Below are 20,173 nucleotides of genomic sequence, written 5' to 3'. Positions count from 1 at the left end.
ACACACAAGGGATAAATCTGAGCCTGTCTGTTACTGTCCCTAGGTGACGACAGCCTGTGTTCCAGCTCCAGACCAGTGACTAATGCTTCCACTGAGCATCTCATGTACATTCATCAGAGAATGTCTCCTTCTTGCCTCCTGTCAGTAGTCTGACAGGGACCAGGATGAATATTATTCTCATTAAGAACAGTGGGGAAATTAATGGCTTGTCAAACACTACATTAATTAGTTGACTTCATTTCACCGAAAAAATAGACAAACATACACTGTAATTTCCTCGTGTTGACATGTCAGGTTAAAGTGACCGTGACGATTTCGTTATTTTGCACAACGACAAACAACATAATAAACATCACGTGAGAAGATTGAGTTTTGTATCGTTTTTCTTTTGCCACAGGATGCGGCGTGCTGCCGAGGCAAGAGAAACGGGCCGAGGGGGGGCAGGGCTGACCTTGCACTGGCCCTTACCTCTCTCCATCATAGAGACACTTCAGGGGTTGACCAGAGGCCTCTGGGGCCGACCCTCCCAAAAGGAGGCCACTGAGACCAGATGAAGCTGGAAATACTGCTGAATTGAGCAGTTCACACAAATGCATGCATATACAGTCATGGTGCGATTTGCCGGGGGGGATTTCCCCCTCTCTGGTCTATATACATATATCCCTGCTTCTCCTGAATAATCTTTATCCCCGGTGGGGACAAAATCTATCCCCCGCCTCATAGTGGTTAATGCTACTTCACCAATACACCATATAATGTACCTAAAATAAAAAAAAAAAAATATATATTTTTAAATCTAGTCGAGGTGATGAACGTCTCCACGCTGAACAGTCTGCTGTTCATCTCAGTATATGGACCAGCGGTTGCTTCCTTCCCTGCCTGGAGGTTTGCAGAGATGTGGATAAAAGAGGGGCAACACGCCGCAGATGACCCCCTTCACAGGAAATCAGAAATAGAAGACAGAAGTCCATCATCAAAGCAGACTTTTTTCTTGTTTCCTTAGTCTGACAAGTAGGCAGATACTGTAGCATGTCTATTTTTATGTTGACAGTACGTTGTGCTATTGCACTTTGAGATTATTTTCTATTAAAGCTGCAGTAGGCAGTTGATTTTTGGCATCTCTGGGCAAAAATTCCATTATAACCTTTCAGCATATTGTAATTCAAGTGTTCTTAGAGATAACTAGACTTCTGCTCCTCCTCATGGCTCTGTTTTCAGGCTTTAAGAAATCTAGCCCGTGACGGAAGACTTTGACCATCTCCGGCTGGTGGGCGGTGCTTGGTATTTCCTCAACTGATCTCAACACGTCTGCCCGGTCACAAACTTTCTCATTTCACAGTTAAACAGTTCACTACAAGATGTTTCTGAAAACATTTGAGGTGAGAAATAGGCATTAACGTAACAGAATATGAATTCATATATATAGGACCCCCTCGAAAATGAGATGATACATCTCAAGGGGCTATCCTTTTCTTTCAATATTTGATCAGCGCAGTTCGCGAGTGATTGACAGCCGGCTCTCATAGACGGCAGCTGGACGGAAGACTCAAGATCAGCGGCTCTGATTGGTTGTTTTTCCTCCGGTCTGTGAAATCTTGCAGATGCTGTTGGGAGCACCGGAGGACACAGAGGCACATGATTTTTTTTTCAGATTACCTGTCTCATCTTTTTTTAAAATCATGTTTAATCCATTTCTACCCACGGCAGCTTTAAATATTGAAGTTTATACATAAATGTTCTGGCACGCCTGGCCGAGTGGCGCTATCCACACTACTGAAAGGGGGATTTAATTCTGGCATGTTAAAATAGCATCTAACCTTTTGTCTGACATGTAGGCATATACTGTTAGTCTTATTTATTTTTTATGTTGACAACACGTTGTGCTATTGCATTTAGAGATTATTGTCTAAATATTGAAGTTTATAAATAAATGTTTTGGCATGCCTGGTTGAGTGGTGCTATCCATGGATACTGAAAGGGGAATTTAATTCTGGCATGTTGAATTAGCATTTAACCTTTTGTCCGACAAGTAGGCATACACTGTTATTATGATTATTATTTATTTTTATGTTGACAGCATGTTGTGCTAGGCCTATTGCATTTTGAGATTATTTTCTAAATATTGAAGTTTATAAGCAAGTGTTTTGGCACGCCTGGTTGAGCGGCGCTATCCACGGTACTGAAAGGGGCATTTCATTCTGGCATGTTAAATTACCATTTAACCTTTTGTCCGACAAGTAGACGTGTACTGCAGCATATTTATCTTTATGTTGGCAGCATGTTGTGGAAGGCCCCTAATGCATTTAGAGATTATTTTCTAAATATTGAAGTTTATAAATAAATGTTTTGGCACGCCTGGTTGAGTGGCGCTATCCATGGTACTGAAAGGGAGATTTAATTCTGGCAGGTTAAATTAGCATTTAACCTTTTATTTTTTGTTGTGTATGATCACATCCCCCTATGCGTCTGCATGAGGAAAGTCAAGGCAAAAGAGTGAAAATATCGCGCTATATGATGAATTACATTTTTTTTTTTTTTTAAATTGATTCAAATATTCCTGCAAATGTTAAAAGTTGAGTTCAAGTTACAAAATTGTTTCATTAACATCCTAAATTATACTTAAAATGTTACTTTAACAGCTGCAAGAAATAGCCAAAAATACTTCATTGTCTATAAAGACCCACTATAGTTCGTGATTTCTTTTCATGAATAAAAACAGTTCAAAAACCCCCACTCTGATTTATTTTTTCTCCCCACAAATGGCACCCTGCGTACAGGTCAGCAGCAGGGGACGGATTGGCCTTGCACTGACATTTAAGGGGGCTGGAGTCTGCATAAAATAGAAGAAATAATGGAACAATACACCTGACCATCATGCTAAGGCTCACTACTTTTAGTTATCAATAACAAATGATGTTTTTGTTAAAGAATAAAAACATAAACAATCCTAGCTAGCTAATACAATTAATACAGTTACAGTTAGTTAGAATTTTTGCTTTAGTCAGTCATAAAGTGTATTTGATACTCTTTATTTAATTTATTTTATTATCTCTTGATGACTCCACGCCTGTTTGGAGGTTCCTTGAATCTTAAATGTATCGGCTCCATATAATGACAACATGACTAACAGCCCTGAGGTGTGTTGAAGCTCGCCCAGAAGAAGACAAAAACACAACCAGATGACCAGAAAGGAATCTTGAAGGCAGTGCATTCATGTGTTATGTGATCACCCGGTTTCAAGCTTACAAAGCAGACAATAGTGAATTAATTAACAGCAGAGTTCCTGGCGCCGCTCTTCTCACCAGCAGATGTCTAAGACAAGGTCACATTGGAGGTGACCAGTCCATTGAGCGACGGTGAGAAACCAGAGATTGTCATCTTCTGTTTCAGACAGGGCTTTGTAGTGAGTCAGTAGGGCCAGAGGATGGAGTACACGTTCAAATCTGAATCTAACGTTAGAGGGGGGGAAAGGGTGTGCGTGCGTAGGGTCAGTCTTTTGAAAATTGAGGAATTAAAGTTCAAAGCTATCAACGGGTAATCAATGAAGCAATTGGTCAGGTGTAAAACAGGATGTCAGAATGCCTAAATGTGTAAGACAAATCAGGTGGAATAAAGCCACATCAGTCCTCCCTCTGCCTTCATCTCTCTAACCTCCCTAAACCTGGAGGATCTGGTATATAGGCCACCAGCATTGTGTTTTATGAATTGTGTTTCATGACAGGAAGTCAATTTATGATTCCATTCTGCTAAACTACACATTTTTATTAAAACAACAGAGGAGCAACACATATTACAGTGGGCTAGCTCTGTCAATGGTAAGTAGTAAGACATTAAATCTTCATTTAAAGGTCAGCTCACAAAATCACAAAACACATAACTAATTAATTAAAGGTTCTCTATACGATATCCAGAAGCATTAAAGCCGAAGTAGGCGAGATTGTAGTAAAAATGATTCAAAAACGTTGTTTCTATAAAACGGTCGCTATATCGTGACAGTAGTACATGAAACAGGTAACCTGCCTCTGTGTCCTCTGGTGCTCCTAACGGCATCTGCAAGATTTCACAGACCGGAAGAAAACAAGCAGTAAGAGCTGATCTGAGGTCTCTCTGAACTCCGACCAAACGGTCAAACTAGTCAGCGCTGATCAAATATGAATCAATATGATGTTACGTTAATGCCTATTTCTCTCCTCAGATGTTTTCAGAATCATCTTGTAGTGCACGGTTTAGCTGTAAAATTAGAAAGTTTGTGACGGCGCCGCCATTGTGAAATCTGGTGAAGGAACGCCAAGTCCGATCACATGACCGGAGCACAGCCAATAGGAACGTTCTCTCAATGAAATGACCTATGATTGGCCAAAGTCTCCTGTCACGGGCTAGATGTTCTGAAGCCTGAAAACAGAGCCATGAGGAGGAGCAGAAGTCTAGTTATCTCTCAGAACACTTAAATTACAATATGCTGAAAGGTTATTATGGAATTTTTGCTCAATGATGCCAAAAATATACTGACTAATGCAGCTTTAATACAGCAGTAACAACTGTCTGCTATGTAAAGAAATAGACGAGTAAAATGAAGTCGCTCTTCAGCCACGTGTGCATTTAGTGCATGTCCGTACATTTGAGTGTGCCCCACTGGCTAGCTCACAGCCACCTCTCTGCACTGCTCTCATACGCCGGTTACAGCCGATAACAACATCCTGACCGACCGTGCCGTTTTGGAAGCGTAGCAACCAACCTCTGGTCCCCCCCACGTTAACACTGGTTGTTTTCACTGTTAGCGCTGTTAGCACCGTTAGCTGTGACCCACCGGCTCAGCTGTCGCCATGTTGAGAGCCGTGTGGAGGCAATAGAAATGCTCCCAATCTTGATTTTAGCACCTTTAACCCCTTGATATGGCCATGCAGATAGTTTGGGTTTTATTTGCACAGGTTTTGATATATCTGTATCTGAAATGTCTGACTCCACCGCAGTACATTAAGACAGAGGTGAATGGATTTTGTTTGTGCTGCTCGAAGCACTGAAATATGAACTTGGAAAAAAAGTCAACAGCTTTGTGTCTGTCCAGAAACAATGTCCCGGTTATTCTAGATAGACCACAGATGTCACTATCAACAGTATTCAGGCTGATCTCTTACAGGCCACACCAGAAGGTGATTGTCTGCAAGCTCCCATCCCCGGCCTCCATAGCTCGAAGAGGGTCCATCCCAAAGAGATTTCTGAATCGCTTCTGGTCTAGTCCCTTACCTGACACTAGTTTGTCTTAGGACATCCTACAATGACCTATGGTATGGTGCTAGTGGTAATTACAAGTAAGGATTGGGAGTTGTTTTGTAGTGTCCGATTTTTCCCTCTCGGCGTGACAAATTGTGGAAATGTGTCAACACAGGCAGAAAACACAGCAGAAAAACCTCTTCAACACAGTTTCCAGAATTCAAAGGGCACACAAACCTCTTCACCATAGTAAGGTAGGGATTCTGATTATTTCACAATCGTACAATGCGCAGGAAATTCAATTATTCATTGATAGCAAAACTGTGAAGTCAATCCCTGAGACAAAGTCGTATTAAACAGGGGTCTCAGTCAGAACATTTGTCTATTAGCCCATGAAAATGTTAGAGAATCCCTTCTACAAGTTACATATCTAAACAAATAACAGTGTGATATTTACAGTACCGTATAATAACTTTATAGATAAGTACCAGAAACAAAAAGGGTTTTGTTGTTGAAGCAAAGTTAGCAAAGCTTTTGGCACTTCCATTGACACAGAATACCTTAAAAAAAAAATCACCTTCTAGACTTGTGAGTAACAGTAAAAGACACTAACCCTGCATGAGTGTGTAGAAGGCGCCAGAGGCTGACAGGTTGGTGGTGATGGTGATATCCTCTTTGTTGGAGCCTTCTGTCTGGATGCGGACGGAGCTGTCGGCGTCTGTGCGGTAGCTGCTCACTCGGCCCGTGGGGTAAGTGACGTTAGTCAGACGCCCGTAACTGTCATACCTACAAAGAAAGACGTTGATGTGAGCCAAAGAAAGCAAAGAGGGGCATGTCATCTGAGAGTGTGCATAAACAGGAACTACAGCAGAATCATAAACAGTGCTGGGGCATGAAAAATGTACTGAGCCTTGTTAATATTTGTTAAATCATAAGGAGGCAGTCATAAGCATAAATGCAGGTTAGATATGCATAAATGCATGTAGGTACATAAATATGAAAAATGCTCTGTCACCTCAGATTTACTGTGATTATGAGTTGCTGTCTAGGATATACTGTTCTAGTGGTAATTACAAGTAGGAATTGGGAGTTTTTGGAGTCCGATTTTTTCCCTTTTCGGTGTCACAAATTGTGGAAATGGCTGTAAACACAGCAGCAAACCCATCGATGTTGGCAGTCTGAGGCAATAAGCTATCAGCTTTAATCACTGAAGCACAACAGCACAACTTCTAAAATGTGTGCAATGTCCACAGCAGTTCGCTCTTCATGAATAGAGAGTGGGTGCACCAATGAGTTAAACAATTTTGGACTTTTCTAGCTTTTGCAATAGGATGTGACATTAATATAAATGCTCAGTTTGTAAGTAACTTTCAAAGGATGGAAGCACGTACTAGCACAAAAAACCCCCCAAAAAAACAAAACAGCACTACTGTCAAGGAAAACCTGTCACGGCCAAGACGAGGAAGCACACACCTTTTCACATTTGGAAAACTGCTTATTAGCTTAAGAGATTAGTGATATCACCTAATCTCATTATACAGTCTATGAAACAGGAGCGCTGAGGTGCGACTCCTTGGAGAGATGCTCCCCAGCCTGCAAATCAGTCAGTTCATCACATACGAGAACATGAGTGGCCAGATTGTTTCATTTCGCTCGGAGAGCACATCAGCATAGAACAATTTGGAATCTTTCAGATTGCCAGTGTTCCAGAATGGGAGTGAGTGAACGGTACATTACTTAGAACGAAGACTTTTATCTGCGCGCTGAATACAGATCGGAAAGCCCTCCTCGTTGTTGCTGCCTGCCATAATAAAGCCTCTAATAAATGAGATGGCGGGTGCTGGTTTACGGATATTTCCTCAGCGCTGCCATCTCAAATATCCAATATGGAAAGGAAGAGTGGGAGAGGAATCATCTCCCAGAGATAAATGCTATCTGATCTCAACTGAACACGGGACACAGATTCGTAGATGCATTTCAAACCGAGTCTTCCGCGTCAGGAAACACTAAATAGCAGAGTAATTCATATCTAACGCATTTGATTTCTTTTGATACCGCTCACATTTTATCAGCGAGATGTTCTCCCCGTGTTTATCACACAATCAGAGTTTTTGCAGCGAAAGCGCTATCTGCACTGTTGCTCTATTAACTGTTGGACTCATTGGACAATTGGTGTTCCTGTTTGCCTTCACCTCTGCACAAAAGACAAGAGTCCACAAGACAGAAATCTCATTCTAGAGCGACGCTGCGTGCCCCAGCTTGATCACTGACCCAAACGCTCCGTCTCAATTAGGGCCTTGAGCTAGAGGCGATTCCTCGGGCTTCGCCGCTGAGCTCTAATGGCTCTGGCCTGCTTCAGCTCAGCTGCCTATTAGCTTGCTTTCTCTGGACAAGAGGGGCATGCGGGGGCAGGGTGCTCAGCAGAAGGAGAGGACCGCTTTCCCCCTGGATGGCCACAAGTCCATTCGGATTGCATCACCTCTGTGTCACACGCTAGCTCTATGACCTTTCACGCTGGGGCCCGACAATAGGCTGGACACTTCATATCAGCGTCCCCCTGCAGCATACCTAACCTCAGAGTCTTGTGTAGAGTTGTTTGTCGTATTTTCACTTCCTCTTGCTGCCCTGAGGATTTCTGAACACATGTGACTGATGTATATGATGTAAGGGGCAACAGCCATGCGATCGCTTCAACTTCATTAACAGTTGTTTTACATGATTTAGCTGTTATTATCGCTGTATTAAATCATCCTAAGAACATTGGTTTGAACCCAGTGACTAGAAGCATTACTGCCCTGTTAATTAGGGGCCAAGAGAAACAATTAGGCATCCTTCAGAATGCTACATGATTTAAACAGATTTACAGTAACCCTTAAGCATAAGCACTTATCATTACAACAAAAACATTAGGAGGTCAGCGGAGCATCTGCATATACACTAAATGTCAGAGCAAATGAGGCTGCCAACAGAAAGACAGCGTAGCAGATGTCTTTTGTTCTCAGGTCAGTCCTTTGTGTTTTGTTTCTGCATTCATCCAAATTCATTTCAATGTATGGGCTACAGGACGTAAGTACACATTAATTAATAAGGGTCAAATGTTGAGCGGTGCACTTTGTTCAGCAGAGATAAACAGAGGTTCCTTTTCATTTCATTCTGATGATGGAGGGGTGACCTTCAAAGCTTTTTTATTCAAGAAAAACAAACACTCTTCATTGGGTCCAAATGGAACATAGCTGATTGTAGGTAAATATGAAGTCGTTTAATTTGAAAGAGAAAAAAAAACAGGAAATTTAATAATTTTTTTACTGCATTTTAACCATAATATATTTCTAAATAAATAAGCATGTTTTGGATGGAGAGTATGTCGTACTCTCCGCCGACATACATGTTTCAAAGAGGACATTTCTTCTTTTGTTGTTGTAGTGTTGCTAGGTAACGATGTATCTTTATTAGGGCTATTAAAGTTAACGTGATAATAACGTGTTAACGCAAATTTGTTTTAACGTCACTAATTTCTTTAACGCAGTAAATGCAACAAGTAATTTTAAGGTTGTAGCGGGCTCAGTTAATGCTGGAGTGACAATACTGGCATCTTATGAAACTAGAAAGAAAAAATAGAAACCTGATGAATCCATCGGTACCAACCATGTCATGTTAGCTTGTCACGAAGGACAAGGACAGGCTAAATAACGCTCCAAAGTTACGCTAAATTTTGGTGAAGAAAAACTGCCATGGTGATTTTCAAAGGGTTCCCTTGACCTCTGACCTCCAGATATGTGAATGAAAATGGGTTCTATGGGTACCCACGAGTCTCCCCTTTACAGACATGCCCACTTTATGATAATCACATGCAGTTTGGGGCAAGTCATAGTCAAGTCAGCACACTGACACACTGACAGCTGTTGTTGCCTGTTGGGCTGCAGTTTGCCATGTTATGATTTGAGCATATTTATTTATGCTAAATGCAGTACCTGTGAGGGTTTCTGGACAATATTTGTCATTGTTTTGTGTTGTTAATTGATTTCCAATAATAAATATATACATACATTTGCATAAAGCAGCATATTTGCCCACTCCCATGTTGATAAGAGTATTAAATACTTCACAAATCTCCCTTGAAGGTACATTTTGAACAGATAAAAAATGTGTGATTAGTCGCGATTAAAGCTGAAGTAGGCGAAATTGGAGCAAATATAATTAAAAAAAGTTATTTTTATAAAACGGTCGCTATATCGTGACAGTAGTACATGAAACAGGTAACCTGAAAAAAATCATGTGCCTCTGTGTCCTCCGGTGCTCCTAACGGCATCTGCAAGATTTCACAAACCAGAGGAAAACAAACAGTAAGAGCTGATCTGAGGTCTGCTGTCCAGCTGCTGTCCATGAGAGCCAGCTGTCAATCACTCGCGGACGCCGACCAAACGGTCAAACTAGGCAGCGCTGGTCAAATATGAATCAATATAATGTTACGTTAATGCCTATTTCTCTCCTCAGATGTTTTCAGAATCATCTTGTAGTGCACGGTTTAGCTGTAAAATGAGAAAGTTTGTGACGCCGCCGCCATTGTGAAATCTGGTGAAGGAACGCCAAGTTCAGGTCACATGACCGGAGCACAGCCAATAGGAACGCTCTCTCAATGAAATGACCTGTGATTGGTGTGAGATTTTTTAAAGCCTGAAAACAGAGCCATGAGGAGGTGCAGAAGTCTAGTTATCTCTCAGAACACTTGAATTGCAATATGCTGAAAGGTTATATATGGATTTTTTGCCCAATGATGCCAAAAACATACTGCCTACTGCCACTTTAACTATGGACAATCACATGATTAATCGCGATTAATTATTTCAATCGATTGACGGCCCTAATCTTTACTATTTCCATTTCACTGGCAATGAATTAGTGTACTGTACATTAACAATGATACACTTCTAGAATATGTGTACATGCTACAGTATCCCTATTTCTTCCAGATTAACTCCAGATAAAACGTGTCATTCAAACATCGTGAAAATGCTGTAAATAATTGTATGTTCTTAAGTATAGGTGAGACTTTCAAGATATCCTGATCATCCATTGTTTGTATTTCATCTTAAAAAGAATCCCTTTTTGTGTCTTTTTCTTTACATAATAAGGAAGAGATTTCCCAAACCTGATATTTACAGCAGCCATTTTACAGGAAGCCAAAGAGAAATAATTCAGAATTCCAACCACCCACTGGATTTGTTGAAGCCGTAGGCAATTCCCTCTACCTTGAGAAATGCATATGCAACCGTCTCAGGTGACGACCAAATCAAACACAGGTGATAAATGTCTGCTCAGATTAAACAGAGCGTCTGATTATGTGTCAGGGTGTTATATTCCTCCAGCGAGGTGTAACAGATGTCTGACCAGCTTAATCACACTTTTTGGAATGACATCCAGTTAGCACAGTATCCCTGGGTACAGTATATTAAGCTAAGGGACAGATTGCTCCATAGTAGTCACAAGAACATGAAATCCTGAGCTCCGACGCTGCAGTGGATGGGAGTGTTTTTAGTTGATCCCCCCACAATGTGCGGTGTGCCTCAATCAATTACTACCTCTGGCTATTCCATTATGCTTATATTGGCTGGCCTCGTCGCAGTCCTGCGGGTAAAATGTGCCTGCCAGCAGATATATGTTGCTCCTGTACCTAACAACTACCAAACGAGCGACGGTCTGCAGTCTGTCACTGCAAGCAAGGGTGCAGATGAGTAACATATCATCCAGTAATCCTATTTGCTATGATAACAGCAAACAGGATTACATCCATACTTGCACAGGTCGTCTATTGTGAGTGACATTGACATCGACGCATAAGTAGGTAGCTCATGTGCCAAAATAGTAAACTCAGATGTCAAAGAGCTCTCAACTCGAAACATTCACTAAAACATCTTAGCATTTAGTGCTACCACAAACACACAGCTTCCAGTTCAATGACAAACTGTATATTGGATTTAACAGATCTACTTAGTAGGGCTGGGACGAGACGCCCATCTCTGGATTCCATACTATTACTATACTTGGGTGCCGATTCGATACGTATTGCGATTTTTAAGTACTGCGATTCGATATTACAATTTAAGTTAATCTTTTTTTAACCATGGGAAAAAGTTGAATCATACACATTAGGGACTTTTACTTTGGAAAATCTCTAAATTGATAGAGTAAAAATGTTTGATTTTCAGCCTGTGTGTAGTCAGAGAGGCCCTGAAGTCAAATATTATTATTTTGTATTACATCTCACAAATTTGTGTTATTTTATTATTAATTTATAAGTGACATATAATGTTTTATACTTCTGGTGAATATCTTTTTCTTTGTTAACACCGTATTTTGAAAAACAGACGCTGTCACGTGTATACTTCCGCTAACTTTGCCAAGTCCGTCGCTAGCTGCGTTCTATTTATACATCCATGGTCCATTGTGGCTGTTTGAATGCCTTTAACATAAATGTCAGTATATGGGTGCTCTACAGTTGTAGCGTCGGTTGATTTGACCACGGAGATGAGAGTGACGGCCGGCTCGATTGCACGTTACGATAACGTTTCCTGTCCATGACAGAGTTAGCATGCAGCTTTAGCCATGATGGCTAGCTCTACTATTCCTGGTAATGTGTGAAACCCAAAATGTTTCCATACTTCACCGGATGTGTAGTGTTTACCACGCTGGACTTAAAATGTGAGGGTGCAGGTCGTATCGATGCGGACCCTCTGCCATTTTCTACTTTCGCGTTTTGGCCGGCTGCTGTTTGTTTTGGTTGATGGATACGGAATGGATATGACGTCACGTTTCTGAGACTACAACAATAAAAGCGGTAACTTCCTTCTTCCTCCGCATAGACTCAAATACTGTATATCGATTCTGGCATTCAAATCTTTTTTTTAAAAATCGTGATACATAGGTGAATAGATTTTTTTCCCACCCCTACCATTTAATTGCTCTCTGGGGCAAAGTAGTAATCTTTAATCAACTCTGGTTATAAGGATTATAAAGGTGTTTTTCAAATGTGTCTTAATATTACTCACTCAAAGAAGGTCGTCCATCCATTTTCATTGGTCTTAGTTGCTAAGAGTCCTGAGCTTCCATGGTAGGTCATTACAGCCAGTTCTTGACCCTGGGCAGCGACGGTTTTAAGGGCATTGTTGGTGCCAATGGTGAACCAGAACGTCTGCCCATCTGGGGCCATCATCCACAGAGGCATTCCCGTCGTGTCTCGGCGGATGTTCACTATGTTTTTGTTCTTATCAGTAATGCTGCTCAGATCTCCCGCTCCAGTGTAGGTCAGATTGTAGAGGTGGTCTCCTGTCGTCAGACTTTGTGTGAAAATGTGGCTGCCGTTGGAGTCGAACAGATAAAGTTCGTCATGAATGGGAGAGGACACCTCGTACATGCTAAGGGGATTCAGATAGGGCTTGTTTTTGCGCACAAAGCGGATACGAATGTTGCCCAGATCTGCAATATAAAGCTCTCCATCTGGACACACCGCCAGAGACGAGGGCGCGTTCAGCTTAGCATCCTTGGCATAGCCTTCGTCTCCAAAGTAACAGTCACAGTTGGCGTCATTCTTGCAGTCACAGCCACTCGGCGCCCCTGCGACCAGGGAGATCTCTCCATTGGTGGACACCTGTCGCACTCGGTTTATTTTCTTTTCATCTGACTCAGCGATGTACAAAACACCATTGTGGGACACAGCAAGGGCATTGGCAGACTCCAGGGTGGCATGGATGGCCACTTTGCTCATGAGGAAATGGTCAATCCCAGGCACTTGGCAGTGCATGGGCCGGCCCGCTACGATACGAACTTGATGGTTTTCTGAGATCTGGAGTACCACATTGTTGTCCAGGACGTACAGGGAGTTGTCCATGGGACTCACTGCCAGGTCTGTGGGCCACTCAAGACGCACCTGAGAGGAAAAAAAAAAAACACACCAAGAATATCAGCTTAGGGTCACAAAAAAACAGACCATACTCCTATTGATCCACACAGTTTTCACTTTATCAGAGGTAAACAGTCCCTCAAGGGAAGAATCATTGAAAACTGCTTACAAAAGAGATAGGCTGCTGTGAAAAAAGGTGGGCTATCTCATAGCTTACGCTGGAAGCAAAAACATTTTTTGAAACGATTTATTATCTGATAAGGAAGAAAATAGCAGCTGGTGTGCTGTTAAAAAGGGGAAACACAAAAACACGTTTTTTAAGATCACAGATGATAACAATAGCGGCGAGGAGAACGAGGAGAGATCATTCAAATGATCAGATAATCTGAAAAAAAAGCACACTGCAGTTGATGATGATAACGCCTAAGGACCGGGCTTCTGCATCCCTCACCTCTACTCACCTCTGAGTCACTGTTTTTCTTTGCTTTGGGTTATTCATTTTGTAATGACAAGAGATTGCATGAGTCCTTGAAAAGAAAACTGGAGCACACTTACCAAATGAAAGCCTAGCCTGCCTCTGGCCTCCTAAATTATGACTTATTGTTCTGCTAACAATATATCAGGCTTTTAACAAATTGGAATGATTGGATTCATCCAATTTACCGGTCTCCCTCTCACTTATGATCCCAGGGGGATCTCTTGGGAACATAATATGAAGTGCCATATTTCAATAGAAGCCTTGGAGCACCAACAAAGGAGACTGATTAAAACCTGGACCAAAATACAAAGACAGGTTCAGATTTTTGGGCCACGTATTAGATGAGAGAAGCCTCAGCATTGTTTTGGATACAACTGGGAAATGGGAAGGCAAATACATTTATGTAGCTGTTACTATGGTTTGTGACTAATTTGTCGTAATGACCTGGAAATGCAAATTCCAGCAACCTTTAACACTAGAATTGACAAGGGAGAAATATCTGAGCATCAGGTCACGTGTACTTTAACACCTCAACCACCATATCAGGCTCTTTAATGATGTGTTTTGGGGGGAAAAAAACTGAATTGTATACTTTAGGTAGACGAAGTGAGTAGAAAGCTAAAATAAATAGACCAATGCAACATGCTGAGCTCAATGAGTGAGTGTGTGTCACAGTAAAATTAAATTGACAATAAAGATGCTATTTGGCCATGAAGTGTCCTGTAGTCTAATAATAAATTCACCACAAACTTTTCAATTAAAAAATGAAGGTTTCTTGGTTAAAACGCCTCGAGGGAAATGATTTCCACTGATAAATGTGGGGAAAAAAAGTCAAGGCTGACACATTACATTCAACTTCTTTTGATATGCTACTCTGCATTACACAGCACAAAAACAGGGGTCCGGAAACACAAAATATGACTTTTAATAGAGTAGCAGGTTGCTAACAGCCAACAGCTTTCTGGTAAAAGTCTGCCTGCCATAAAGTGCCTTTTATTTACAAAGGGATGCATCGATCCAACTTTTTCAGTCCCGATAGCGATACCTGGGCTTTGGGTATCAGCCGATACCGAGTACCGATCCGATACCAGTGATTAATTAATAAGATGTATGCCTCACTGTGTGGAAGTGACTGGTATATATTTTTTTATGTGTAAGGCAACATCAGGCTTGACTTAAACATTGCTTTCTTAACTTTGTAAAACAAAATGTAACAAATAAATAGATAGATATAAATTTAATGAATTGTTATTTATCTGTAAAATAATAAATTGCACACCAACAACTAAATTCAAAATTAACAGGAATTACAATTAAAAAAATGTAAACATTTTTAATGCAGCAACAAATTGGTCAAAACTTAAACAGGAATTACAATTTCAGTATATAATGTGTATAGTATATAAACACAGAATTCAATTCAATTTAATAGATCGGCCCCATCGCCACCGATCCAGCTATTTTAGTCAGTACACACAGTATCGGTGCATCCCTATTATTCACCTGCTATCGGCACATATTCCTAATATACTAATTCAAAGGGGCAATGCTGACAAAATAATGAATCTAAACCTGACATAGAGTTTCTATGGAGATGATTACTTGACCCTTTGGCATTGGTCATGTTCTTGAATCCCTGCCACTCTTTACAAACAGAGCAGCTTGATTGAAAAACAGATTTGAGCATCACACACTGCTCACATCCCATAAACCTGCCATCATCCCCCACAAAACAGAGGAGGTATATATAATAGGACGTATCTTGGGCCCCATACAACAAACAGGGGACTGGCGGTGGATACATGTCGTCTTTCAGTGAGCAGAAAATGCATTTACTTGGGAAATGAAGGGGAGACTTTCAATTTCTTAAAACCTATTCCTTGTCAACACTGGTGGTTAAATATTTCATGAGCCAGAGTGTGGAGTGGCTCGGGGGAGCTGCCTGTAAGGAGGTTTTCACGCCACTCTGACTGATGAGGGGATATTTCCCGAGCTGCTGTCCCATATGCTGTAACCCGATCGTACCCTCCCCTTTATACAGTGGGGCAGCTGTCAGTAGTGACACGGCCGCCACCAGCACAAAAACCTAAAATGCGCTCATCGCCCCCAAGGAAACGAGCCACGGATTTGCACCAGCACAACACAAAACTATTTTTAAATGTATTTGAACTGGTATTAGAACTATAATGTCATTTTCCATTAGCAATCGCTTCGCTCTTTGCTCGAAGCAGCGTGATGCCTGTCTGAAGAAGAGTAATATGTCATTATTTGAAGTCCCTCTCAGATTTGAATTGAATGTCACAGTCAGAGCCTTGATAAAGCTTTCTGAAGCTGCTAACACCCTTGAAATATGCTCAAGTGATCTTGTTTTAAGACATGGTTTCCTTCTATTTAAGTTTGAACTCGGCAGGGGATGCGGAGAAGATTTTCAATAGAAACATAAAATGGAACAGACTTCTGAAAACAGCAAGGATCTACGGCCTCGGTATAAACAAATTAAAAGATTGCTGAAAGAGGTCAAACTCTTGTCCTTTTGCATGATAATAAAGAGTTGAAAGAAAGAAAGAAATGACGCCTATGGAAGCTGTACGTCAAATTAGGAGTGCATTTTGCTGCGGTATGCTGCACAGATGGCATGGCAAGATAACAATAACCTCATCAGAGGTGAGAGAGAAATCGGACATTATTTTTTTGGCCTAGAACAGGTGAGGTACAGCAAAAGTAATGACCACTGTGATGAGCCTTCTCCAGAGAAACTCTGGTCCTAAGTGAGGGATTGGGGAGTGTTTGAAGTAGGAAGCTATGTGCCCTGGATGAATTTTTAATGGATGCTTTTTACTGTCTGAGTGTCTCTGGCAGTGCTGGTGCGATTTGTCATCGTTGTAGAGCTGCAGTCAGTCCGCCTGTGTCCTCGCTGCTGTGGATGGTGAGCATCTATAGGCGCTTGTGTTTGTGTGCAGGGGGGGGGGTGAGGGAGCAGCAAGCACAGGTCATGAGGGGGATGGAGTTCCCCCGGGGCTGGAAATGGGCAGCTGGAGGCTTTTGCTCCCTCTGCTGAATACATCATTTCACAGACACACAGAAAGCTTCTCTCCACCGGCATCCAAACCCCCCTCAGGACCTGTTTGCTAGTCGTACTCGATAACATACACGGTGGGGCAAGAAACAAACCGGTGCATGCACATGGAGCAGGGCTTACACGTCAATCAAATCTCATCGTTAAAGCTCATAAATGCTCTTCTCGTGGGAGTAATACTAAAACAATTATAGATACTGAACACACGCATGCATAATTGCATTTTTTTTGGGATTATAAATCACTGCCAGGGCAGGTATGGCGAAACAGCCCCTATAACTACTTTGGTTGAAAATTATAATGTCAGGAAAAAAAGCTGCCGTGCAAATGCTGCTGGAGTATGCAAAAAAGTCTGTCTCGTCACCTCCAAAGGGAAGTCACTGAGCTAGAGAGTGATGTGACCTCAGTGCAGTGTCCTTGCCTGGGGAATGTGCTCTGTCTGAGGTAGCGGTCTGGTACATATGTGTGCATATGTGTGCGTACATGTGTTCGCTTGCATCAGTGAACATGTGTGTGTGTGTGTGAATTGAGAGCCAGTGAGGTTAGAGGTCGTCCTCATCATCCCCCCTACAGCTATAGGTCAACGGCCCTTTGCATTTGGGGGCTGTGTGGCCGCTTGACACAGACATGGAAGCTCCCGGGACTACAGTGCCACCTCTGATTTCAGCACCGGTGCTATGTTTATTCCAGTTCCCCGTGTGTTCCCCGAGCCTGGACAGAGTCCCATTAACTGCTCATTTTCATTTTTTATCCTGTATTTGCTTATTAACCATAAGATGATTTACATTTTGTAATTCACCACGCTGGCACAGCTGCGTTTGGGGCTGCTTTCCTGAATTTATAATCTTCTGGACCAACGGAATTAATCTAAGCAAATACAGACCATCCTTGCTTTAATAAATTCCACATCCTCGTCTCTGGCTAGAGATGCAAGTTTTGCAAAAAATTAGGTGTAACATGTTGAAATATTCATTTATTTTATGTGTGATAAACACATATTTCAAATATACAACAAATTGCCTCTAGGTTAATTGCACAGCCTGGCACTTTATCTGGTCCTTATTCTTATTTTTACTTCTTATTTTTATATAAAATCAAACAGAGTCTATTGTATTTTGTGTGTATTCTATGGTCATATTGTGCTTTAATGTTTTTTGCTGCTTTGCTGCATAACAAACTTCCTCATCTGACCCGACCTGACCTATTTCAGTCATCAGCCTTCATTCACGGCACATCACAGGTACAGAAACTTTACTGACATTGGCTTAAATGAAAACAGGAAAACAGTATTCAGTCTGAAAACTGGCAGTGGAATCCCCACAGAGTGCTTGATGCCTGTGGGCTCGAACTGTCTTCCTCTACCTAACCCTTGCAAGTCCTGTGGATCTAAAAGCTGGCATCATGCAGCCAATAAACAAATGTGGATCAAAACTAAGCCGAGGGCCACTACATCCAGGCAAGAAGCTTCCAGCTACAGAAACAAAAGCTTGCATGGGGATGTCAGGGTCAGTCAAGGAGACTGGTGTGGGTTGAGAGACAGGAAAACATACGCCGGCTGCACCGGGTCAGAGAGGTCGTACCTGAGAGATGTCCATCACCGCATCGCAGCTGAGAGGTCGGGCGGAGGTCAGGTCATTGAAGCCCAGAAGAGTAGAGATGATACCGTTCTGATCAATCCTGCGAATCATGGTCCCGTCCACAAAGAAGATTACACCGTACTTATCCACCGTAATGCCTGCAGATAAAAAGTCACCCGACGGACAGAAGAGGAAAATATCCATCAGTTATTTGGTGTATCTGGGACTTAATGTGAGGACAGAGCACCACTAAATGACAATCAAGCGCTATTCACCGCAATAAAAATTAAAGACTAATCACGGCAATGAAAGCTAATGCGAGGATTGATTTTTTGAAATCAATAATGGAGAACAATAGACACATCAAAACAGATGAAGAGTACTGTATGTATTGATTCGATTACAACTAAAATTTCATCAATGTAGTCTCTTTCTCTCATGCTCTCTCAGCCTCAAACATCAATGAAGCGGAGAATAGAAACCTTAGCTATGCACGTCTCTGTATTTTTCCTATTACTTCAGGCTCTGTCAAACAATATTCAAGCAGCTATGAACATCTCGTCTGAAGTAGTTACGGCAAAATGTTCTATTTTCGACGCAAACCTACACTATACACTACATGCTGCGCACTTCAGCGGGACTTGAGAGTGTTATTTCAGTACATATGAATCACAATGTCATCCCAGTGGACAACAAGTAAGCATGAGATCTGGTGACTAATGCATCATCCAGATATGGAAGCAACAAGACAAAGAAGACCGCAGGAAGCACAAGGAAAGGCTATAAAAAAACATAGTTTTAAAATAACTGAAGCTAGTGAGCTACATGGAAGTAGCTAGTGATGGAGGCCAGATAATTGAATGCATGAAAACTGAAGAGTATTGATCTAGCCTCTGGGACTACTGTCTCCAACTATCCAGCAATCTGCTTGAAAAGAAAAGAGAAAACAAATCCCCCAACTGACTTGGAACTGCACACACTACATTGATTATAATAGCATTGATACAATACCTCTGGGGTTAGTGAGAGTGGCCTCAGCCGCCTTTCCTCCATCGCCGCAGCGAGTGTCATCGTACGGGAGGCACTGGTCACCGGTGCCCGCCATCAGCTCCAGATTCTTGGCCACGTCTTTCACAACGCTCAGGGATTTCACCTTGAACACCTTCCTGCTGCTGGTGTCCGACAGGTAGACGGCACCGTTCACCGGACTGGTGGCCAGGTAGTACTTATGAGCGGGGCTGTTGCTGAGAGACGAAGGGAAGAGAGAGGAAGAAGAAGATGAAGACCAAGTCAATAAAAGCTGGAAGGGCTACAGTGCTTTCAATGAGAAACATTGTTTAATACAATTAAAATGGATTCAAAAGCCATTTAGAGAGTCAATTGGGCACAATTACAGTTTAAACCACGGACACGGAAAAAGAATAATGGAATGAGATTAAACATGGCAAAATAGAATGAGATTAAACATGACATAATGGTGGAGCTTATAACTCATCTACAATACAGTCAGCTTAGTTAGAAATCCCTGTTGTCAGAAGAGAGTGGGAAGTCCATGCGTCTGAATATACATGTATGTGTATAGATATACTATACGCAGTAGACATTATGTGAAAATACTGTATATGTATACAGATGTCTTTGAAATGATTGAAACAATAGCAATGCTGGAGGAGATGTGAAACAGGAAGACAGAGAGAAATGAGGATCTAGTGGGACTCAGTCATTGGGGTGCATCGGATCCTTTGACAGAAATCCTAATTACTCCCCCATCCCTGACCCAAGAAATCTTTTTGATATTATTATCTGTCTATATACAGTAGCAGTCGACTGATTATTGCTAGAGGAACTACAAACAAGTGTGTTTTCTGTTTCCCTTGGGATTTTTTTTTAGAGAAACACAAATGCATAGCTGCGACACACCGTGCATCCATCAG

The 20,173-nt window shown here is 41.7% G+C and overlaps 1 protein-coding gene across 14 annotated transcripts in view; it reads right to left on the bottom strand.

Annotated features, from left to right (window-relative positions):
• The window catches only part of tenm4 (teneurin transmembrane protein 4), a 194,603-nt gene that overhangs the window by 19,626 nt on the left and 154,804 nt on the right, over positions 1–20,173 (bottom strand). For all 14 annotated transcript variants that reach the window (XM_074640402.1, XM_074640405.1, XM_074640400.1 and 11 more), the window contains 4 exons: positions 19,251–19,483; positions 18,243–18,397; positions 12,258–13,135; positions 5,825–5,997 (listed from right to left, as the gene is read on the bottom strand). In XM_074640402.1, the coding sequence (XP_074496503.1) occupies positions 5,825–5,997; positions 12,258–13,135; positions 18,243–18,397; positions 19,251–19,483 (1,439 nt within the window). The remainder of the gene's footprint in view (positions 1–5,824; positions 5,998–12,257; positions 13,136–18,242; positions 18,398–19,250; positions 19,484–20,173) is intronic.

The sequence above is a fragment of the Sebastes fasciatus genome, chromosome 7 (genome assembly GCF_043250625.1).
Source record: "Sebastes fasciatus isolate fSebFas1 chromosome 7, fSebFas1.pri, whole genome shotgun sequence".
Classification (NCBI taxonomy): domain Eukaryota; kingdom Metazoa; phylum Chordata; class Actinopteri; order Perciformes; family Sebastidae; genus Sebastes; species Sebastes fasciatus.
This window is presented reverse-complemented; position numbering and strand designations above follow the sequence as displayed.